The 25,169-nt window shown below is 37.8% G+C and overlaps 1 protein-coding gene across 5 annotated transcripts in view; it reads right to left on the bottom strand.

The window, feature by feature from the left end:
- The window catches only part of AGBL3 (AGBL carboxypeptidase 3), a 155,354-nt gene that overhangs the window by 44,557 nt on the left and 85,628 nt on the right, over positions 1 to 25,169 (bottom strand). For 4 of the 5 annotated variants that reach the window (XM_054494618.1, XM_054494621.2, XM_054494617.2 and 1 more), the window contains 3 exons: positions 21,234 to 21,308; positions 17,942 to 17,999; positions 16,391 to 16,462 (listed from right to left, as the gene is read on the bottom strand). In XM_054494618.1, the coding sequence (XP_054350593.1) occupies positions 16,391 to 16,462; positions 17,942 to 17,999; positions 21,234 to 21,308 (205 nt within the window). Of the gene's footprint in view, positions 1 to 14,095; positions 14,262 to 16,390; positions 16,463 to 17,941; positions 18,000 to 21,233; positions 21,309 to 25,169 lie in introns of those variants that run through there. The other variant, XM_054494620.1, reaches the window with a different exon arrangement.

Genomic DNA, 25,169 nt, shown 5'->3' with positions numbered 1-25,169 from the left:
CTTCCCAGGGAAATGGTGCCCGGGCCACCCGGAATAGTCACAGCCCCCAGCCCTTAGCTGTAGCAGTACATTTCCCCTTGGATGATCGGTGCCCTCGCTGAGCTGAGCAGCTGTGCATCCCAGGACTGAGCTGACGTAGTACCCTATGTCCCAAGGAAATAGCAATGGCTGAGCTGAGACGCCCCACCCTATAGGCCAAACAACTAGAGTATTCTGTTTCCCTAGAGTTGAACTAGCCCCTTAGAGTCTGAGCTGCTGAGATACCCCCTCCCTGGAAAATGGAGTCATTGCTCTGCTGGGCCCTCTAGGGCCCAGATGACAGCTGTACTTCACCACTCTGGGGTACTTGCTGCCAACGCACCTGGCCTCACAGAGTCTGTGATATACTGACCCTCACTATTCCAGGGTCTAAAGTCACTACTACACAGTGCTTCATCCACTGGAATCTGGGTTATCACTGAGTCCTATTGCCTCAGGTTCCTGAATTGCAGCCATATCCTGCCTGCTGGGCCCAAACTTCCAGAGTGATCCTTCCTCCCCAGAGTCAGGCCAGTGCTGAGTCCAGCTTAGGAGTAGAATCACAGCTACAACCTGGCCCCATGGGATACCTCAGATTCACAGATCCTGGCTCTGTGGGGGAACCTACATCCAGCTCTGCCATAGAGAGTGAACATGCACTGGAAGACCCAGGTACCACAATAGTTTCATGAGTCCTTGAGTCTAAGACCCTGGTCCCACAACCACTCCAAGCACCTGCACCTGGAACCCCACACCACTGCAGCTGCTTGTAGGTTGTGTCAGTCATGACAACAAGAGGGATCTCTTCAGCTAAGTCTCCCCAGTATGGGGAAAACAAAAATAGGAAGACCTCAAAAGCCCTTAACAGTGAAGAGATGAACAACCTTTGCTGCTGCTGCCACAAACCTCTACAGCCTATACCACTGAGGCAACCACAGTTATTGCTTATGTTGAACATAGACGAAACTTCATGGAGACTACACCACTGCACCTATCCAGAAACAAGTCAGCACATCCTTCCCAAACGGCACACAGAAACCCAACTGCAGGTGAAAGTCTCCCTACAAAAGCCACTCTGGAAAGTTTGGAAGGGACAATCATTCCACCAGATGCACAGGCATCAATGCAGGGACACAAGGAACACTAAAAAGCAAGGAAATATGACACCACTAAAGAGCCATAATAACTTTCTAATAACAGACTCCCATGAAAAGGAAATCAACAAATTGCTGGAAAAAGAATTCAATGAGAAATTGAGGAAACTCAACGAGATACAAGAAAATACAGACAGATAATTCAGTGAAATTAGGAAAACAGTTCATAATGTGAATAAGAAATTCAACATAAATAGATATAATAAAAAAAGAAATATCACAGCTGAAACATTCAATGAATGAAATAAAAATTACAATAAAGAGCTTTGATGGCAGACTTAAGTAGAAGAAAGAATCTCTGAACTTAAAGACAGGTAGTCTGAAATACTCAGTAAGAGGAAAAAAAAAGAATGAAGAACAGTGAAGAAAACCTGCAAGACATATGGGACACCATTAAGCAAACAAATATTCATATCATGGGAGTTCAAGAAGGAGAAGAGAAGGGAAAGGTGTAGAAAACCAATTTCTTGAAATAATAGCTGAAAACTTCCCAAGTCTGGGGAGACATATGAGATCCAGATCCAGGAAACTCAAAGTTTCCCAAATAGACTCAACTGGAAAAAGATCCTCACCAAGGCACATTACAGTCATATTGTCAAAAGTCAAGAACAAAGAATTCTAAAAACAGCAAGAGAAAAGCATCAAGTCACACACAAGGGAATCATCATTAGACTAACAGCAGATTTCTCTGCAGAAACTTTACAGGCTAGAAGAGAATGGGATGATAAATTCAAAGTGCAGAATGAAAAAAAATTGCCAGTCAAGAATATGAGACCCAGCAAAGCTATCCTTCAGACATGGGAGAGAAATAAAGTCTGTCATAGACAAGCAAAAACTGAAGTAATTTATCACCACTAGACTGGTCTTACAAGAAATAATCTAGGGAATACTACATTTGGAAGGAAAAAGATAATAATCACTATCATTAAAACATATAAAAGTATAAAACTCACTGGTAGAACAGATACACAAAAGAGAGAAAAGAATTAAACCTTATCAGTATAGAAAACCATTAAATGGAGCTCTAGAGCCAAGATGGCTGAATAGGACAGCTCCGGTCTACAGCTCCCAGTGTGACCGATGCAGAAGACGGGTGATTTCTGCATTTCCATCTGAGGTACCGGGTTTGTCTCACTAGGGAGTGCCAGACAGTGGGCGCAGGACAGTGGGGGCAGGGCACCGTGCACGAGCCGAAGCAGGGCGAGGCATTGCCTCACTTGGGAAGCACAAGGGGTCAGGGAGTTCCCTTTCCTAGTCAAAGAAAGGGGTGACAACACCTGGAAAATCGGGTCACTCCCACCCTAATACTGCGCTTTTCCGACGGGCTTAAAAAACGGCGCACCAGGAGATTATATCCCGCACCTGGCTCGGAGGGTCCTACGCCCACGGGGTCTCGCTGATTGCTAGCACAGCAGTCTGAGATCAAACTGGAAGGCGGCAGCGAGGCTGGGTGAGGGGTGCCCGCCATTACCCAGGCTTGCTTAGGTAAACAAAGCAGCCGGGAAGCTCGAACTGGGTGGAGCCCACCGCAGCTCTAGGAGGCCTGCCTGCCTCTGTAGGCTCCACCTCAGGGGTCAGGGCACAGACAAACAAAAAGACAGCAGTAACCTCTGCAGACTTCAATGTCCCTGTCTGACAGCTTTGAAGAGAGCAGTGGTTCTCCCAGCACGCAGCTGGAGATCTGAGAATGGGCAGACTGCCTCCTCAAGTGGGTCCCTGACCCCTGACCCCTGTGCAGCCTAACTGGGAGGCACCCCCCAGTAGGGGCAGACTGACACCTCACACGGCTGGGTACTCCTCTGAGACAAAACTTCCAGAGGAACGATCAGACAGCAGCATTCGCGGTTCATGAAAATCCGCTGTTCTGCAGCTACTGCTGCTGATACCCAGGCAAACAGGGTCTGGAGTGGACCTCTAGCAAACTCCAACAGACCTGCAGCTGAGGGTCCAGTCTGTTAGAAGGAAAACTAACAAACGGAAAGGACATCCACACCAAAAACCCATCTGTACATCACCATCATCAAAGACCAAAAGTAGATAAACCACAAAGATGGGGAAAAAACAGAGCAGAAAAACTGGAAACTCTAAAAAGCAGAGCACCTCTCCTCCTCCAAAGGAACGCAGCTCCTCACCAGCAACGGAACAAAGCTGGACGGAGAATGACTTTGACGAGTTGAGAGAAGAAGGCTTCAGACGATCAAACTACTCTGAGCTACAGGAGGAAATTCAAACCAAAGGCAAAGAAGTTAAAAACTTTGAAAAAAATTTAGATGAATGTATAACTAGAATAACCAATACAGAGAAGTGCTTAAAGGAGCTGATGGAGCTGAAAGCCAAGGCTCGAGAACTACGTGAAGAATGCAGAAGCCTCAGTAGCCGATGCGATCAGCTGGAAGAAAGGGTATCAGTGATGGAAGATCAAATGAATGAAATGAAGCGAGAAGGGAAGTTTAGAGAAAAAAGAATAAAAAGAAATGAACAAAACCTCTAAGAAATATGGGACTATGTGAAAAGACCAAATCTACGTATGATTGGTATACCTGAAAGTGATGGGGAGAATGGAACCAAGTTGGAAAACACTATGCAGGATATTATCCAGGAGAACCTCCCCAATCTAGCAAGGCAGGCCAACATTCACATTCAGGAAATACAGAGAACGCCACAAAGATACTCCTCGAGAAGAGCAACTCCAAGACACATAATTGTCAGATTCACCAAAGTTGAAATGAAGGAAAAAATGTTAAGGGCAGCCAGAGAGAAAGGTCGGGTTACCCACAAAGGGAAGCCCATCAGACTAACAGCGGATCTTTCGGCAGAAACTCTGCAAGCCAGAAGAGAGTGGGGGCCAATATTCAACATTCTTAAAGAAAAGAATTTTCAAGCCAGAATTTCATATCCAGCCAAACTAAGCTCCATAAGTGAAGGAGAAATAAAATACTTTACAGACAAGCAAATGCTGAGAGATTTTGTCACCACCAGGCCTGCCCTAAAAGAGCTCCTGAAGGAAGCGCTAAACATGGAAAGGAAGAACCGGTACCAGCCACTGCAAAATCATGCCAAATTGTAAAGACCATCGAGATTAGGAAAAAACTGCATCAACTAACGAGCAAAATAACCAGCTAACATCATAATGACAGGACCAAATTCACACATAACAATATTAACTTTAAATGTAAATGGACTAAATGCTCCAATTAAAAGACAGAGACTGGCAAATTGGATAAAGACTCAAGACCCATCAGTGTGCTGTATTCAGGAAACCCATCTCACGTGCAGAGACACACATAGGCTCAAAATAAAAGGATGGAGGAAGATGTACCAAGCAAATGGAAAACAAAAAAAAGGCAGGGGTTGCAATCCTAGTCTCTGATAAAACAGACTTTAAACCAACAAAGATCAAAAGAGACAAAGAAGGCCATTACATAATGGTAAAGGGATCAATTCAACAAGAAGAGCTAGCTATCCTAAATATACATGCACCCAATACAGGAGCACCCAGATTCATAAAGCAAGTCCTGAGTGACCTACAAAGAGACTTAGACTCCCACACAGTAATAATGGGAGACTTTAACACCCCACTGTCAACATTAGACAGATCAACGAGACAGAAAGTTAACAAGGATACCCAGGAATTGAACTCAGCTCTGCACCAAGAGGACGTAATAGACATCTACAGAACTCTCCACCCCAAATCAACAGAATATACATTTTTTTCAGTACCACACCACACCTATTCCAAAATTGATCACATAGTTGAAAGTAAAGCTCTCCTCAGCAAATGTAGAAGAGCAGAAATTATAACAAACTGTCTCTCAGACCACAGTGCAATCAAACTAGAACTCAGGATTAAGAAACTCACTCAAAACCGCTCAACTACATGGAAACTGAACAACCTGCTCCTGAATGACTACTAGGTACATAACGAAATGAAGGCAGAAATAAAGATGTTCTTTGAAACCAACGAGAACAAAGACACAACATACCAGAATCTCTGGGACACATTCAAAGCAGTGTGTAGAGGGAAATTTATAGCACTAAATGCCCACAAGAGAAAGCAGGAAAGATCCAAAATTGACACCCTAACATCACAATTAAAAGAACTAGAAAAGCAAGAGCAAACACATTCAAAAGCTAGCAGAAGGCAAGAAATAACTAAGATCAGAGCAGAACTGAAGTAAATAGAGACACAAAAAACCCTTCAAAAAATTAATGAATTCAGGAGCTGATTTTTTGAAAGGATCAACAAAATTGATAGACCGCTAGCAAGACTAATAAAGAAGAAAAGAGAGAAGAATCAAATAGACACAATAAAAAATGATAAAGGGGATATCACCACCGATCCCACAGAAATACAAACTACCATCAGAGAATACTACAAACACCTCTACACAAATAAACTAGAAAATCTAGAAGAAATGGATAAATTCCTTGACATATACACCCTCCCAAGAGTAAACCAGGAAGAAGTTGGATCTCTGAATAGACCAATAACAGGCTCTGAAATTGTGGCAATAATCAATAGCTTACCAACCAAAAAGAGTCCAGGACCAGATGGATTCACAGCCGAATTCTACCAGAAGTACAAGGAGGAACTGGTACCATTCCTTCTGAAACTATTCCAATCAATAGAAAAAGAGGGAATCCTCCCTAACTCACTTTATGAGGCCAGCATCATCCTGATACCAAAGCCGGGCAGAGACACAACCAAAAAAGAATTTTAGACTAATATCCTTGATGAACATTGATGCAAAAATCCTCAATAAAATACTGGCAAACCAAATCCAGCAGCACATCAAAAAGCTTATTCCTTCATCCCTGGGATGCAAGGCTGGTTCAATATACACAAATCAATAAATGTAATCCAGCATATAAACAGAACCAAAGACATAAACCACATGGTTATCTCAACAGATGCAGAAAAGGCCTTTGACAAAATTCGACAACCCTTCATGCTAAAAACTCTCAATAAATTAGGTATTGATGGGACGTATCTCAAAATAATAAGAGCTATCTATGACAAACCCACAGCCAATATCATACTGAATGGGCAAAAACTGGAAGCATTCCCTTTGAAAACGGGCACAAGACAGGGACGCCGTCTCTCACCACTCCTATTCAACATAGTGTTGGAAGTTCTGGCCAGGGCTATCAGGCAGGAGAAGGAAATAAAGGGTATTCAATTAGGAAAAGAGGAAGTCAAATTGTCCCTGTTTGCAGATGACATGATTGTATATCTACAAAACCCCATTGTCTCAGCCCAAAATCTCCTTAAGCTGATAAGCAACTTCAGCAAAGTCTCAGGATACAAAATCAATGTACAAAAATCACAAGCATTCTTATACACCGATAACAGACAAACAGAGAGCCAAATCATGAGTGAATTCCTATTCACAATTGCTTCAAAGAGAATAAAATACCTAGGAATCCAACTTACAAGGGACGTGAAGGACCTCTTCAAGGAGAACTACAAACCACTGCTCAATGAAATAAAAGAGGATACAAACAAATGGAAGAACATTCCATGCTCATGGGTAGGAAGAATCAATATCGTGAAAATAGCCATACTGCCCAAGGTAATTTGTAGATTCAATGCCATCCCCATCAAGCTACCAATGACTTTCTTCACAGAATTGGAAAAAACTACTTTAAAGTTCATATGGAACCAAAAAAGAGCCCGCATCGCCAAGTGAATCCTAAGCCAAAAGAACGAAGCTGGAGGCATCACGCTACCTGACTTCAAACTATACTACAAGGCTACAGTAACCAAAACAGCATGGTACTTGTACCAAAACAGAGATATAGATCAATGGAACAGAACAGAGCCCTCAGAAATAATGCCACATATCTACAACTATCTGATCTTTGACAAACCTGGGAAAAACAAGCAATGGGGAAAGGATTCCCTATTTAATAAATGGTGCTGGGAAAACTGGCTAGCTATATGTAGAAAGCTGAAACTGGATCCCTTCCTTACACCTTATACAAAAATTAATTCAAGATGGATTAAAGACTTAAATGTTAGACCTAAAACCATAAAAACCCTAGAAGAAAACCTAGGCATTACCATTCAGGACATAGGCATGGGCAAGGCCTTCATGTCTAAAACACCAAAAGCAATGGCAACAAAAGCCAAAATTGAAAAATGGGATCTAATTAAACTAAACAGCTTCTGCACAGCAAAAGAAACTACCATCAGAGTGAACAGGCAACCTACAAAATGGGAGAAAATTTTCACAACCTACTCATCTGACAAAGGGCTAATATCCAGAATCTACAATGAACCCCAACAAATTTACAAGAAAAAAACAAACAACCCCATCAAAAAGTGGGCGAAGGACATGAACAGACACTTCTCAAAAGAAGACATTTATGCAGCCAAAAAACACATGAAAAAATGCTCACCATCACTGGCCATCAGAGAAATGCAAATCAAAACCACAATGAGACACCATCTCACACCAGTTAGAATGGCAATCATTAAAAAGTCAGGAAACAACAGGTGCTGGAGAGGATGTGAAGAAATAGGAACACTTTTACACTGTTGGTGGGACTGTAAACTAGTTCAACCATTGTGGAAGTCAGTGTGGCAATTCCTCAGGGATGTAGAACTAGAAATACCATTTGACCCAGCCATCCCATTACTTGGTATATACCCAAAGGACTATAAATCATGCTGCTATAAAGACACATGCACACGTATGTTTACTGCGGCACTATTCACAATAGCAAAGACTTAGAACCAACCCAGATGTCCAACAATGATAGACTGGATTAAGAAAATGTGGCACATATACACCATGGAATACTATGCAGCCATAAAAAATGATGAGTTCATGTTCTTTGTAGGGACATGGATGAAATTGGAAATCATCATTCTCAGTAAACTATCGCAAGGACAAAAAACCAAACACTGCATGTTCTCACTCATAGGTGGGAATTGAACAACAATGAGAACACATGGACACAGGAAGGGGAACATCACACTCTGGGGACTGTTGTGGGGTGGGGGGAGAGGGGAGGGATAGCATTAGGAGATATACCTAATGCTAAATGACGAGTTAATGGGTGCAGCACACCAGCATGGCACATGTATACATGTGTGACTGACCTGCATGTTGTTCACATGTACCCTAAAACTTAAAGTATAATAATAATAAAATAAAATAAAATAAAAAAGAAAAAAAGTATTATTTTCAGTTGTCTTTTTCAGTTTTTTTTTTTTTTTTTTTGAGATGGAGTTTCGCTCTTGTTGCCCAGGCTGGAGTGCAATGGCATGATCTTGGCTCACTGCAACCTCCACCTCCCAGGTTCAAGTGATTCTCCTGCCTCAGCATTCTGAGTAGCTGGGATTACAGGTGCCACCACCACTCCCAGCTAATTTTTGTATTTCTAGTAGAGACAGGGTTTCACCATGTTGTCCAGGCTGGTCTCGAACTCCTGACCTCAGATGATCCACCTGCCTCGGCCTTCCAAAGTGCTGGGATTACAGGTGTGAGCCACCAAGCCCAACCTTTTTTCAGTTTTTATTATCCTTTTTTTGGTCATTTCTTATTTTATATCTTGTCCATTCTCACTTATTCATTGAATGAAGTAGAAAGCAGTTGTTCTTTCTGTTATTCAAAAGGAATTTTTTGAAACATTTATTTATTTACATTTTAATTGACAAAATGTCTTGAAAACAGGTCATGTTAGTCTTCCAACTTTTCTTTTTCGAAGTTGTTTTAGCATTGATATAATCTGTAGTGCTATTTAACTTTTTGAATATATAGAATACAATTATAATCAGTCTTTTCTACTAAGTATCATATTTAGATCAGTAAATATTCTTGAGTTTTGTCCTTGGATGCAGCTAAGTTACTTAGAAACAGTTTGATCCTTTCTGGATCTTGCTTTTAAGATGTGTTAAGTGGGACTGGACCAATGCTCAGTCCAGAGTTAAATATTCTTCATCACTGAGTCAACACCCTCTGCATACTCTACTCTGTGCTCCGTGAATCATGAGGCTTTCCATTCTGGCTGGTGAGAACAGGCACTGTTCCATGTCCTGCATGAGTACTATTACCTCTAATTCTCTTAGGTGGTTCTCCGCTCAGGTAGTTTCTTCAAGTGCATTTGTTATCAGTACTCATTGAATACTTGAGGGGATCCCTACACAGATCTCTGTAGTTATCTCTCTGTGCAGCATTCTTCTCTTTGATACTCTATCCTGCAAAATGTGGGCACCTTGGACTCCCTGAACTCTCAGCAATATTTCCTCAATTCAGAAAATCCATTGCCCCTCCCTTCATCATGGCTTAGAAACTCTCTTCCATCTTCAACTTGGAAGCAACCATAGGGCTCGCCATATTTGTTTTTGTCTCTCTGGATCACTGTCCTTCATTCAGTATCATGAAAACTTTTTTTATGTATTTCATCTGGATTTTTTGCTGTTGTTGTCTTTGTTGTTTCAAATGGGAGGGTAACCCAATCCCTGTTTTGCCATCTTGGCTGGAAGTGGAAGTCCACAGTATTTTGTAAGGATGGTAAATTATTCATTAAACATTTTCTAGAATTTTAGTTAATTGAACAAATATACAGATAGAGTAAAAAAAAAAAAAAAGAAAACCATTAAATGACAATGATAAACAATAAGAGAGAAGGAAAGGATGAATGGACGTACAAAAAACCAGAAACAACAAAATATAGGAGTATGTCCTCACCTATTAATAAAAACCTTAAATGTAAGTGAATTAAATTCTCCACTTAAAAGATATAGACTGTCTGAATGGATTTTAAAAACCAACTATATGCTGCCTACAGGAAACTTACTTCACCATAAAGACACATTTAGGCTGAACTGAAGGGATGGAAAAAATATTCTACACAAACAGAAACCAAAAGTGAGCAGAAGTATCTATACTTATATCAGATAAAACAGACTTTAAGTCAAAAACTGTAAACGAGACAAAGAAGGTTATAAGGATAAAGGATCAACTCAATAAGAAGATATAATGATTGTGAATACATATGCACCCCACACTGGAGCACCCAGAAACATAAAGCAGATATTATTAGATCTAAAGGGAGAGATAGAATTTGATATAATAATATCAAAGACGACTTTAACACATCACTGTCATCACTGGACAGATCATCTAGTCAGAAAATAAAAAAGAAACATTGAACTTAAACTGCACTTTAGAACAAATGAACCTAATAAACATTTACAGAACATTTCATCCAACAGGTGCAGAATACACATTCCTTCCATCAGCACATGGAACATCCTCTAAGACTTATGTTAGGGAACAAAATAATTTTTAAGAAATTTAAAAGAACTGAAATAATATCAAGTATCTTTTCTGACCACAAAGGGATGAAACTAGAAGTCAATAACAAGAAGAACTTTCAAAATTGTATAGTTACATGGAAATTAGACAACATACTTCTGAATAACTGCTGAAGACAGTAAAAAGGAAATTAAAAAATGTTTTGAAACCAATGTAAATAGAAACACAACATACCAAAACCTATGGGATATAGCAAAAGCAGCCCTAAGAGGAAAGTTCATAGCAATAAATGCCTATATCCAAAAAGTAGAATGATTTCAAATAAACAACCTAATTATGTACCACAAGGAACTAGAAAAGCAAGAACAAACCAAACCAAAAATTAGTAGAAGGAAAGAAATAATAAAGATCAGAGCAGAATATATGAAATTGAGATTAAAAATTATAAAAGATCAATAAATGAAAAGTTGATTTTTTTTTGAAAGATAAAATCAACAAACCATTAGCTAGAATAACCAAGAGAAAAAAAGAAAAGACCCAAATAAAATCAGAATGAAGAAGACGTTACAACTGATACCATGGAAATACAAGGATCACTGGAGACTATCACAAACAACTGTACTCCAACAAATTAGAAAACTTAGCAGAAATGAATAAATTTCTAGACACGTACAATCTACTAAGATTAAGCAAAGAAGAAATAGAAAACCCAAACAGATCAATTATGAGTAATGATTGAATCTGTAATAAAAAGTCTTCCATTGAAGAAAACCCCAGGACTTGATTACATCACTGTAGAATTCTACCAAACATTTAAAGAAGAACAAATACCAGTTCTTCTCAAACTTTTTTAGAAAATTGAAGATGAGGAAATTCTTCCAAACTTATTCTGTGTGACTAATATTACCCTGGTATCAACCAGACAAGGACACAACAACAACAACAAAAGAAACCTATTGGCCTATGTTCTTGATAAAGATGTAAAAGTCCTCAAAAAAATACCAACAAACCACATCTCCTAAACCCAGCAGCACATTGAAAAAAATTATTCACCATGATCAAGTGGGATTCATCCGAGGGATGCAAGGATGAATCAATATACACACATTAATAAATATGATACATCACATCAACAGGATGGAGGACAAAAACCCTGCATATATTGATCATCTGAATATATGCAGAAAAAGCATTTGATAAAATTCAACATCTTTTTGTGACAAAAACTCTCACCAAATAAGGTATGGAAGGAATGTACCTCAACACAATAAAGGCCATACAAGACAAACTCACACCCAATATCATGCTGAGTGAGGAAAAGTTGCAAGCTTTTCCCCTAAGATGTGGGACAAGATAATGATGCTTACTTTTGTTCAACATAGTAATGAAAGTTCTGGCCAAAGCAAATAGGCAAGAGAAAGAAATAAACAGCATCCAAATTGGAAAGAAGCAAGTCAAATTGTCCCTGTTTGCAGATGACATGATCTTATATACAGAAAACCCTAAAGGCTCTATCAAATACTCCTAGAACTGATAAATTTAGGAAAGTTGGATACAAAACCAACATACAAAGATCAGTGGTATTTCTATACCCCAAGAACAAACCATCAAAACAAGAAATCAAGAAAAACAATCCCATTTACAATAGCTACAAAAAATAATATGTAGGAATAAATTTAGCCAAAGAGGTGAAATGTCTCTACAAGGAAAACTATAAAACACTGATGAAAAAAATTGAGGCGGATACAAATAGACATCTCATGTTCATGGATTGGAAGACTTAATATTGTGAAAATGTCCATACGATCCAAAGTTATCTGTTGATTCAATGCACTCCCTATCAAAATACCAATAACATTCTTCACAGAAATGGAAAAAACAATCCTAAAATTTGTGCAGAACCACAGAAGACCCCAAATAGCAAAAGCAAATCCTGAGCAAAAGGAATAAAGCTGGAGGCATCACACTACTAGACTTCAAAATGAAGGCAATAGTAATCAAACCAGAATGGTTAAAAACATGAAAACAGATATGTAGACCAATGAGACAGAACAGAGAACCCCAAAATAAATCTACTTATTTACAGACAACTGATATTTGACAAAGGTGCCAAGAACATCCATAGGGGAATGATAATCTCTTCAATAAACTGTGCCAGGAAAGCTAGATATCAATACACAGAAAAATGAAACTGGACTCCTATCTCTCACCATAAAAAAGGTCAATTCAAAATGGACTAAGAACTTAAATGTAAGACCCCAAACTATGAAACTACCAGAAGAAATCATAAGGGAAATCCTTCAGGACATTGGTCTGATGAAAGATTTTATGGAGAAGACCTCAAAAGCCCAGGCAACTAAAGCAAATATAGGCAAATGGAATTCTATCAGACTGAAAATATTTGCACGGCAACGGAAACAATCAACAGAGTGACGAGATAACCTGCAGAATGGGAGAAAACATTTGCAAACTATCTGACAAGGGATTAATATCCAGAATATATAAGGGACTTACCTCAATAGCAAAAATAAACAAACAAAAATAACCTACTTTAAAAATGGTCAAATGAGCTGAATAGACATCTCTGAAAAGAAGACATACAAATGGCCAACAGGTATATGGAACAATGCTCAACAGCACTAATCATCAGAGAAATGCAAATTAAAACCACAAGGAGATATGGTCTCATATCTGTTAGAATAGCTATTATCAAAAAGATAAAAGATAACAAGTATTGGAGAGGATGTAGAGAAAAAGGAATCCCTGCACACTTTTAGTGGGAATGCAAATTTGTGCAGTCATTATAGAGAATAATATGGAGGTTACCCAGAAAACTAAAAACAGAACTACCATATGATACAGCAATCCCACTACTGGGTATATATCCAAAAAGAAGGAAATCAGTATGTCAAAGAGATATCTGCACTCTCATGGTCATTGCAGCACTATTCACAACAGCCAAGATATGGAATCAACCTAAGTGTCCATCAACAGATGAAATGATAAAGAAAATATGGTACGTAGAAACAATGGAATAGTATTTAACCATGAAAAAGAACAAAATTCTGTCATTTGTGGCAACATTGATGAGCTTGGAGGACATTATGTTAAGTGAAATAAGCCAGCCACAGGAAGATGAATACTGCATGTTCTCATTCATATGTAGAAACTTAAAATGTTGATCTCATAGAAGTAGAGAGTATAGAATAGTGGTTAATAGAAGCAGAGAAGGATAGAGGGGTGGAAAGGATAGTCGAAGGTTGCTTAACAGATACTAATTACAGCTACATAGGAGGAATAGGGACTAGCGTTCCATAGAACTATAGGGTGAGTATAATTAACAATTTATTGTGTATTTTCAAATAGCTAGGAGAGCAGATTTTGAATGTACCAAACACAAAGAAATGATAACTGTTTGAGGTGATGCTAATTACCTCAATTTGATCATTATACATTGTATACATGTATCAAAATATCACACTGTACCCCATATGTACAATTATTACATCAACTAAAAATAATAATAAAAGGAAAAAATTTCAAGTTATAGACCATTATTGAAAGAAACATTGCATAAGAAAACTATTCAGGATGAAACAGGTTTGGTACAATTATTATGTCAATTAAAAATAATAGTAAAAGGAAAAAATTTTGAGTAATAGACCATTATTGAAAGAAAATTACATAAGAAAGCTATTCAAGATGAAAAAGGTTTGGATGGGCTGGGCCCCAACTGCTTGGCCTCCAACCGATTTTCATTGTGGCCCCCATAGTGGTAACTTGCAAAGTGTGGTCTGCAGGTCATCAATGCCAGAATTATCTGAAATCCCATATAAACAATACAAATTAAGGGGTGACATCAAAGACCTACTCGGTCAGAAGCTGAGATTTACATAAACTCTTTTGGTAATTCTTTTGTTCACTAAAATTTTAAAACCAGATATTCTATAAGACAACTTGCCAATAATCTTTAAAAATGACAGTGTTGTGAATGACAAAGAAAGGCTGAGCCAATGTTCCAAATTAAGAGAATAAAGAAATATGATAATTCAGTGCAATTCATGATCCCATATTACACCTTGAATTAGATAGTAAGTTTGCTCTAAAGAACACTATTGGGATATTTGGCAAAACTGAATTATATATGATACAAAATAGTGTTGTATCAAGTTGAATTTCCTGATTTTAATGTAAGAGAATGTTCTTTTTCTTAGAGAATGGATAATGGGAAAAAAGATAGATTGATTAATAGAGAGAGAGAGAAAGTTTTTTTACTATTCTCGAAATTATTTTAAAATTAAATGTAAAAAGAAATTAAAATGAGAAAGAGAAAGCCTAAAGAAAAGGCAGTGCCAGTCTTAGGGCAGTGTCAGTCCAACCCCTGTTAGATGACTGGGAATCACTAAAAGGCTTTAGGTGCTGAGGTTGTATAGTCAGATTTGTGTTTCTGGTAAATCACTTTGATGGTAGTATGAAGGGTGTAATTAGAATGACAATATTGGTGGCAGGGAGACTGACTAGAAAACTACAGAACTCCTGGTAAGTGGATGATGATAAGAATCTGAAAAGAATGATGGTAATGATGGTAGTTAAGATAGAGAAAAAGAGATTCTGAGGTAAAATCATATGGATTCAGTGGCTGACTGGATGGATATGAGGGACAGAAGTGAAAGTGAGAAAAAAGGATACCGATCAGATTTGTAGCTGGAGTGGTTATGGAGATAGTACTGCCATCAATGTTATTGAGAATATGTGAGGAAGAGCATTTTGTGTGGAATTAGACGAATTTGAATTTGGATATGTGGGACATCTGTGTGGAGATGTATAGCAGATAGTTACATACAGGGTCTGAAGCTTTGACAAGAGGTCAAATACATGTATCTATGTATATGTATATATACACATACATATATGTATTCACACATGCATATATATATAGTATAACAATATGACATAATAGTTCATGAAAGGCTGAATCTAAGAAGGTTAAATTTAAATTTAACAGGAATAAATTTAAGGTCAAGCACAATGAACCAAATAATAAGTGAAGAAGTAGAGAATGGAGGAGATACAACTTAGCAGTAGCACTATGAAAATAAAACGTTAAAGGTTTGAATATGTGAAATCCATTATGTCAAGATTTTAGAGTAATTTTCAAAAGAAGAAATATAATCTTAAACTGCATTAATGGAAAACTAGTATCTATAAAGGAGCAAATAAAAATAAAGATATATTTTGCACTCATTAGACAACATCTGCAATACTATGTTCAGTTTCATTTAAGCTTGAATAGCAATAAAAAAAGAGTAAAATAAAATGGTAAAGGGACTTGAATCACGGTGCTTTATGGATGGTTGAAAGAAACGGAAAATTTCAGGGAAATAAATGACAGCTTTTTAAAAAATAGAGAAGGTATTACAATTGCATTATTTCAAGGAGAATTGGGGAAAATGAGTCAGTTGGAATTATTTACCTTTAAGGTTTCTTCACTATTTTGTGTTATTAGAGAGGACAGATTAAAAGAAGTGGATGAAATTTACAAGGACACATATTTTAAACTTCTTACCGTTAAAGTTTGTTGAAAATAAACTTTTTCAATGCTATAGCTCTTTAGCAATGGAATGAATTATATTGCAATTTAGCAAAGTACTTGTCACCAAGTGTAATCAACCAGAGGTTGGATGAGCCTGGGGCCTGTCATGGGCAGAAGGTGAAACTAGAACATTCTCAAGGTTTCTCTCTGCTCTAAGATTTGGTGAGATGGGAATGAAAAGATTAGACAATGAGATGAATATTCTTTTGTTTTGTTTTGACTGGGTGAAATTAAAAGCAAATTGACATACAGTAAATTTCTACTGTTTCCCCTGTGTATTTCTAGAGCTAGAGAGAAAAATAACATTCAGATCATAGGGGACCACTTATTACTGTCTGTGTTCCTATTTTACTCACCCAAACCTTGATTAGGTAACTGTCTTCTGAAATAATCAACCATATAACCATCTGGTTCATTTGGCCTTGTATCTAGAGAAGATGATAAAGATCATAGTAGCATGAAAATAACTCGCCCATTTACATTTCATATTTTTCATCTTTTTTCAAAGTGGAAAATGCTAGTAAATAACTTGTAGACAGTAGTTTAGTTCAATGAAATTAAAATAAGCAGTCTTCAAATGTTACAAATTTTTGTTGCATTTAAAAATGTTCATACCTTTTGGGCCAGCAATTCCTTTTCTAGGAATTTGTTATAAAGAAATAATTAAGAAAACACACAAATAGAGAGTTATAAAGTTTTCATTGTTGTTTACAATAGGAAAAAATTTGGAAACAAAATGTAAGTTTAACACTAGGGGTGGCTTAATTAGTAGAATGGAATACTTTGCCACCATTTATTTACATATAAAGAGGTTTATAATATACTGTAATTTAAAATTAAAAAGTAGGTTGCAAAATAATGCGATGATTATGTGATTCATTAACATGGTGTGTATGTGGATAAATATAGGAACACATTTAAAATAAATATTCTAAAATATAATGTTTACTTTTGCTTGTCTTTATTTTTAATTTTTGACATTAAAATGTTAAAAGAATACATAAAAGTTACTTATAAAAAGCCGCTGAATATGCCTAGCTGACCATTATCAGAAAAAATAAAGTTTAAGTGAATTGACTCTTTTAATTATAATAGTATTCTTCCCTTTCCTAGGCATGGTTCTTAGGTTCTTATCTCCATTTATATTTTTAATTATTTTGCTACATCATAAACTACATGGATATATGAGTGTGTGTGTGTGTGTGTGTGTGTGTGTGTGTGTGTGTGTGTGTGTAATTAGGTTACCTCAAATCCTTTTGGGAAATAGGTATATAAAAATGTACAATAAATTAATATATATATACACACACATAAAAAATTAGGTATTTTAGATAAAATTAAAATTTTGCTTAAATTATATGATTCCCCCCACCAAAGGACCTCAACTAAAGATAAAATGACAGAATTAAGAAAAAAAAAAAAACAGAGATGCTAGAGAGTCAGTTAAAGATTCACATCAGACTTAGTAGGTTGCAGTAGAAGCCAATGAATAGTCTATGAATTAATTTCTCTCCTGGGCTCATCTTCTATTAAATTACAAAATGAGAGGAAAAAGATGGTTTTTCAAACATAAATGCCTTTCCCTTTGGGGGCAAACCTTTCAAAACCTTGGGGATAGCCCTCAAATATGTGGACCTCTCTCTTCTCCAACGTAATTGACCGCTCCTTTCTCTGTGCTCCCTGGGAACCCTGAACAGACTACTGGCATTGTGTCTATGACACTGCACTTGGATTGTTGTTGTTTCTTTCCTGATTAAAGGATGAGGTACTGCAGGGAAGAAATGGTATCATATACATTTAATATCCCTAGCATCAAGCACAGTGGCAACCTCAAAGTTGTGGCACCAAAAATTCTTAGTTGAGTAAATTAATTAATTGTTTATGAGAAGGTAGAAGCAGAATATTACCTTTCACATCAGAATTTGATTGTTTGTGTCTTTGCAGCAAATGTCCTCTATCATAAACCTAATGGAATGTAGAATCAAAGAAAACAATGCTATTTTATCAACATGAAATGGGGTATATTTCCTATATGATTTATGGTATTGTGCATTTTTAACAAATATTTCTCATTTCATCCTTACAGGTTTAGAATGACCAAAATTATCTTATAAATCAGAATCTTCTAATATTTTTCACTACACTACTTTTCTCCTGCATCAATGAATAGAAGAAAATATTGATACTATATTTTGGCAGTAAAGGGGGCTTAAAAATTTTCCACATCACATAGAATTTATTTATAATGAGAAAGAGACAAAAAATGGTATTCTTATAATCTCACTTATTTAAATTAGAAGAACAAACATGGGAAGATAAAAGTGTGAAATGGGTAAAAAGATATAAAATTATGTAAGATATATAAACAGATTGCAAAACTGTGCTTATGTAGAAAAAGATGAGGCCGGGCATGGTGCACATCTGTAATCCCAGTACTTAGGGAGGCCGAGGCGGGCAGATCACTTGAGGTCAGGAGTTCGAGACAAGCCTGGCCAACATGGTGGAAAAAAAAAAAAAAAAAAATTAGTGGGGGGTGGTGGCAGGCACCTGTAATTTCTGACCACAGTAATATATAATTGTTTGTGTTGAAATTCTTCAGAATCAACAAGTGAGAGTGTCTTGGTGGGAAACAAAGTTAACTGAAATATTTTTAAAATAATTTACCAATATTATTTTAGGGATGTATTGATGTCTTACAAGCAAACAAAGTAAGAAATAGTCAGTTCAAGAGCATGAATTTAAGTTGCCCTCAGCCATTTACCTGAGTGAAAGTGAGATTGTTCACTCTTTTTGTGAAAGACGAGTAGGAATTTCAAGGTAAGTGACCACAATCTCCTATTAGCTTATGGGCACACTTAGAATGTATGCAACTTTCTCAAAGCATTTGACCAAATGAAGATTGTTTTCCATTTGGAAGTATCTAACATTAAATATTATGATTTCATACAATTTTAAAACCTCCAATCAAGAAAGATGCAAATACACGAGCATTTAATATAAAGGGATTTATAATATTTTACATTAAATGTAGCTTGGATACGTGAGGAAAACCACTCTGTGGATATATTTATGAGAACTAAATAAATATGTGTCTTGCAATATACACATTAAAAAAAAATCCCCTAACAAAAACCTATTTTGGTTATTGGGTCCTGCAAATGACTTAACACAGGGGTATCAATTAGAGGATTTGTTTACCATAAAAAAATTTTAATTCCTATTCATATTACATTCCTGAAATAATGTAATTCTAGAAGAGAGAGCAGAGGAAAAGGAGCATTACTCCTTTATAGCCATCTCTGCTCCCTGCAGTACTAAGCCTCTGATGTTGGTCCTCAGAGGTACAGACTGAGGTATATCCACATTCACTTGGGATGACAGAGCTAAGGCAGGGCTCTCTTTGTCTCTTTCCCTGACCACATTCAGCTCTGCTCTTCAGACTAATCCAGTCAAACTTCTTCAAAAGGATAGTTGCAGAGGTCAGTGTTTAAGAGACAGCTAGGAGGAGCCTTACTGGAGTCAGAAAAAATTTTATTTTTTCTGACTCCAGTAAGGCTCCTCCTAGCTATCTCTGTCTCCAGTTCTCTCTGGCAAACTAGTCAGTATTCAGTTTAGCCTGTAGCTCCAATGAATCTACCAGTGTTGTTGCAGTAGGTAGCTAATCAGGCATCAGTGGGCAGGAGAGGGCTCCACCAAAACCCCACCAGGAATGTCAGGCATCAGGTGATGGTCAGGTGGTTGTTAACTGCCTCTCTAAAATAATAATTGGTTGCAGCCAGCAGCAGGGAAAGGCAGTCTTTCTACAGATAGGAAACACCTGAGACTGGTGATCAGCCGCTTCCTGATGAGATCTCAGGAGTGAGCTCAAGCATGCGCATTAAGAAACAAAATGGCAGAGTTTAACTGGTATATGAACATTTTAAGATTTGACTCAGAGGCATAAGGCAGAAAAAGAGACTGAGGCAAGTTTTAGGGCAGGAGTGGAAGGCAAGAATTGATGTTGCTGCAGACCTGTACAGATTTGCTGCTGGTAAGATAACTTCCACCAGTAATATATTTGTCCTCCAGAATTTTTTTTTTTTAAGCCATAATTGTACTGGTTTTGAGACTGTCCTTAAGCTTAACTTCTCTTTTTCTGGAAGAGATTGGGAGCTATCTGTTTTATGACCTAGTTTTTCATCAGGGCAAAATTTATAAGCTATGGCTTATGAGCTGGGGATGGCGGAAATGGCACTCTTCCCTCCAAGTGATACCCTGCTTTAGGAGCTGAACTGTAGGCGGAGGGGAGGCAGTAGACTTAGGTCTCCTCCATTTGCCTCTCCCAGTGTGGAACCATCATTTTACAAACCAAGATAAGGGCAATCAGAGCCCAAGAATGCTCGGTGGTGGAGCACCTGAAGTAGCGCCTCTGTCTCATGAACGGGGACTGAGAGAGGAAGGGAGCCCCCATCTCTTGTCCGCACTCACCTGACTTAGCAACAGGCAGCAGGGGGAAGAATAAGACATACTGATATCCTGCCCCTCCTGGGATAGCCCTTTGGTAGCTCTGGGGAGAGGGAGCCCTAATTTCTTGTCTACACTAGTGTGGAGTTTCTGTCTTACTGAGCTGCAGAGTCGGGTGGGGGTAGGGGAAGAGGCAGTCTTGATTGAAATACCACAGGCTCTCACAGTTTTTAATGAATTTTAGTAGATTTTCTTGAATAGATTTTTGTTTCATTTAACGTATAACCTTAAGACCATTTCAGAGACTTTAAATATCTGTTGTTGTTTGTTGTTGTTGTTGTGGATAATTTCACTAGTTTTGCTGGTGAATGGGTTTGCAGAGCTCTTCCTGTTGTCATGGTAGAAGCTGATCTTTCAGTACCACTGTTTTTATTTTTATACCCTTATATTCCCAGTTAATTTTTCTTAGTTTTAATTTCTTTATTCTTGCTACCCTGGATGCATCTTTGTAAGCTTCCTCAAATACTTTTTAGAGTAAGGTAAAAGTATAAATGAAATTTAAATATGGCATCTTAATAAGGCACACCTCTCATCTGTCAAGGATCTTTTGTGTTTTTATAAACAGTAAATAATATGAACAAAATTTTAACTTCTCCTGGGGGAAAATTCGGGTATAAGAAGTATAAGAGAAAATAACTTGCCATTCTCTTTCATTCATTTAAAAAAACTTTAATAACTGGATTAATGAAGATTTACCTCTTGTCCTTCTCTGGCATTTTGGTGGCTTGCTATGGTAGAATTCCTTTCCTTCTTTGTTTTCAAATGTTTTTTCTAGTAAAAGAATCATACTTAAAATCAATATTTAGTCAACATATCAAAGAGTACATATGCAGACATGAAATTGTTTTCAGATTCCCACTTCTAAAAAGATGAGAAGTACTTTATTCCTCCCACTAAGTACAACCAAAAATTCTGAGTATTACATAAGAAGCTCTAAAAGATGGAAAGGAGAAGGCAGACTAGCTAGGGAGTTCAAGGCCAGAAGAGTGGCATGATGATGAGTTCACTGGGTTTTCTTTTTGCTTCATATATTCTCGCTTTAAACCTGGAGAGGCTGGCAACCCAGAAATGCCAATGAATGCAGTTTTAAAAAATCCCTACATACGCCTGTTCCTTCTAGCCCAAGGGCCAGGAGAGGGACAGCCTAAAGAGACCAAAACCTTTTAGATAGTTAACTGTTCTACTCCAGCCTAACACCACAGAAATGACTGTGACTCCCACACCCACCCATGCCAACACAAGCCCAGTGGGAGTGCCCCAACCCCTTTTTCAAGGTAGTGTCAGTGAAGGCTAAGCAGGGGCCAGGCAAATAAGCATGTGAAAAGATATTCAACATCGTTTAACTGTTATGGAAATGCAAATTAAAACCACAATGAGATAACACACTTGTCAGAATGGCTAAAATAGAAAATAGTGACAATACCAAATTTTGGTGACGATGCACAGAAAATGGATTGCTCATAAACTGTTCTTGGGAATGGAAAATTGTACATCCATTTTGGAAAACAGTTTGGCAGTCAATTAAAGAATTAAACATGTATGTAACATAACTACCATACCACCTACCAATTGAACTCCTGGGTTTTTATCTCAGGGAAATGAAGACTCATTTCACATAAACCTGTACACTAATGTGTTCATAATGGCCCCAAACTGAAAACAACCCACATGTTCTTCAACAGGTGAATGGTTAAATAGGCTGTGGTAAATCCATATCACGGAATACTGCACAGAAATAAAAAGGAAGAAACTATGGATGTATGCATCAACTTGGGGGTGGGGGATAAGTATTCCAAGAAGTGTGCCAACTGATAAAAGCCAATCCCAGCACGTTACATATTGTGTGATTTCACAGGGATGTGAAAAAACATTTGTGAATGATACATTTACAGAAATGCGGAACAGATTTGTGGTTGCCGGGGGATAACTGCAAGGTAAGGACAGGAGGGAGTGGGTATGGCTTTAAGAGGGCAATATGAGGGATCCTTATGGTCATGGAAATGGTCAGCATTTCGACTGCATGAATATAAATAGCCTTATTGTAACATGGCACTATAGTTTTGCAAGATGTTACCATTAGGGGAAACAGAAGACAGGGTCCCTGGCATCTCTCTGAATTATTTCTTACAAGAGCACGTTAATCAAAATTAAAAGTTTAATTTTTAAAAGTTAGAATTTAATTGGTATTATGTTTCATCTGTTTATTCTTTAAAAGTTAACATTTTTATAATGCTAGAAAAATATCTTGATAAAGATGCCTATACTCAAAATATGGCACATAATCAATATCTGACCATTGTAGGGATTCATTTAGTTTTTGCAAATGACCACACAGAATACAAACTTGTTCTTTTTACTGTTATTTTTTACTCCAGAGGGTGTGTGTGTATGTATAACTGCCTGAATTGTGGGCATGGGTATGAATATTTATCCATGAGTGTCCTGATATACATCACTTGGAAAGAGAAGGTGTTTGTGAAATAAAGACTTGCATGGTATTTTAACAAACCCACTAGAATATTTGAGTATAATCCTTTAAAGTATTGAGGGTGGAGAGAGGAGAGAGGGAAAGATTGGCAAATGGAGGGAAAGGGAGAATGTGATGGCACAGGAGAGAATATGGGAGGAGGTAAAACACTTGTGCTATGTGATTGCTTAAAATTTTTTTGAATTTGGACTTTGTCCAAATTTGTTGTTCATGTCCCCAGAACCCATTCCCTCTTCTTCTGGCAACTGTCTTTAATTTTGTTAGAGAATTTAATCCTACCCACTCTCAGTTCTTGAAGTCTGAGTGAATCCTATGAGGGTTTGTCAAATAACCCAGGCTGATGCCAATCAGCACAGTCTATCCTGTTAGTCACAGTGAGTGATTTATGGGTTGACACATGTCTAAACCAGCCTGATAAGAATCATCTTTGCTTTTTTCCCTCTAGCTTTATTGAGGTCTAAATTGACAAATAAAAATTGTATATATTTAAGGTGTACATGATGTTTTAAGTATACATTTTGAAATTATTACCACAATCAAGCTAATTAACACATGTATCACCTCACATAGTTACCACTTATTTTGCTTTTCGTGATGAGAATACTTAAGACCCATTCTCTTAGCAAATTTCAAGTATACAATACAATATTATTAACTATAGTCACCACATTGTACGTTAGGTCTTCAAAATGTATTCATCTTAAGGGAGGAGACCACCCCTCATATTGTCTTATGCCCAATTTCTGCCTCCAAAGAAAGAAGAAGTAAAAACTAAAAGGTAGAAATGAAAACCACAAGCAAACAGCCTGGCGCCACACCCTGGGCCTGGTAGTTAAAAATCGACCCCTGACCTAATCGGTTATTTGCATAAAAAAGGCACTGTGAAGATCCCTGTCCTGTTCAGTTTCTTTCTAATTACCAGTGTATGTAGCCCCCAGTCATGTACCCCCTGCTTGTTCAATCATCACGACCCTCTCATGCAGACCCCCTTAGACTTGTGAGCCCTTAAAAGGGACAGGAATTGCTCACCTGGGGAGCTCGGCTCTTGAGACAGGAGTCTTGCCAATGCTCCCAGCTGAATAAACCCCTTCCTTCTTTAACTCGGTGTCTGAGAGGTTTTGTCTGCGGCTCTTCCTGCTACACTCTTACAACTGCAAGGTTTATTTATTTATTTATTTTGAGACGGAGTCTTGCACTGTCGCGTGGGCTGGAGTGCAGTGGCGTAGTCTCAGCTCACTGCAACCTCCTTCCACTTCCCAGGTTCAAGTGATTTTCCTTGCCTCAGCCTCCCACGTAGCTGGGATTACAGGCACCCACCACCACACCTGGCTAATTTTTTTTTGTATTTTTAGTAGAGACGGGGTTTCACTATGTTGGCCAGGCTGGTCTTGAACTTCTGACCTCGTGATCCACCTGCATTGGCCTCCCATAGTGCTGGGATTACAGGCATGAGCCACCATGCCCGGCTACAACTGCAAGTTTATACCGTTGACTAACATCTCCCCAACCCCTGGTAATGACCCTTCTATTCTCTATTAGGTCAACTTTTTTAGATTTCACATAAAAGTGCGATCATGTAGTATTTGTCTTTCTGTGTTTGGCTTATTTTACGGATCATAATGTCCTCCAGGTTCAAAGGCTAAATGATATTCCAGTATGTACACACACATACACATACACACACCCCTCATCTTTTTTTTTTTTTAATTTTTTGAATTTTTTAATTTTTATTTATTTTTTATTTTTTATTATACTTTAAGTTTTAGGGTACATGTGCACAATGTGCAGGTTTGTTACATATGTATACATGTGCCATGTTGGTGTGCTGTACCCATTAACTTGTCATTTAACATTAGGTATATCTCCTAATGCTATCCCTCCCCCCTCCCCCAACTCTACAACAGGCCCCAGTGTGTGATGTTCCCCTTCCTGTGTCCAAGTGTTCTCATTGTTCAATTCCCACCTAGGAGTGAGAACATGCAGTGTTTGGTTTTTTGGCCTTGCGATACTTTGCTCAGAATGATGGTTTCCAGCTTCATCCATGTCCCTACAAAGGACATGAACTCATCATTTTTTATGGCTGCATGGTACTCCATGGTGTATATGTGCCACATTTTCTTAATCCAGTCTATCATTGTTGGACA

The sequence above is a fragment of the Pongo pygmaeus genome, chromosome 6, assembly GCF_028885625.2.
Source record: "Pongo pygmaeus isolate AG05252 chromosome 6, NHGRI_mPonPyg2-v2.0_pri, whole genome shotgun sequence".
Classification (NCBI taxonomy): domain Eukaryota; kingdom Metazoa; phylum Chordata; class Mammalia; order Primates; family Hominidae; genus Pongo; species Pongo pygmaeus.
Note: the sequence above shows the minus strand (reverse complement) of the source record. Positions and strands in the feature narration are given on the sequence as shown.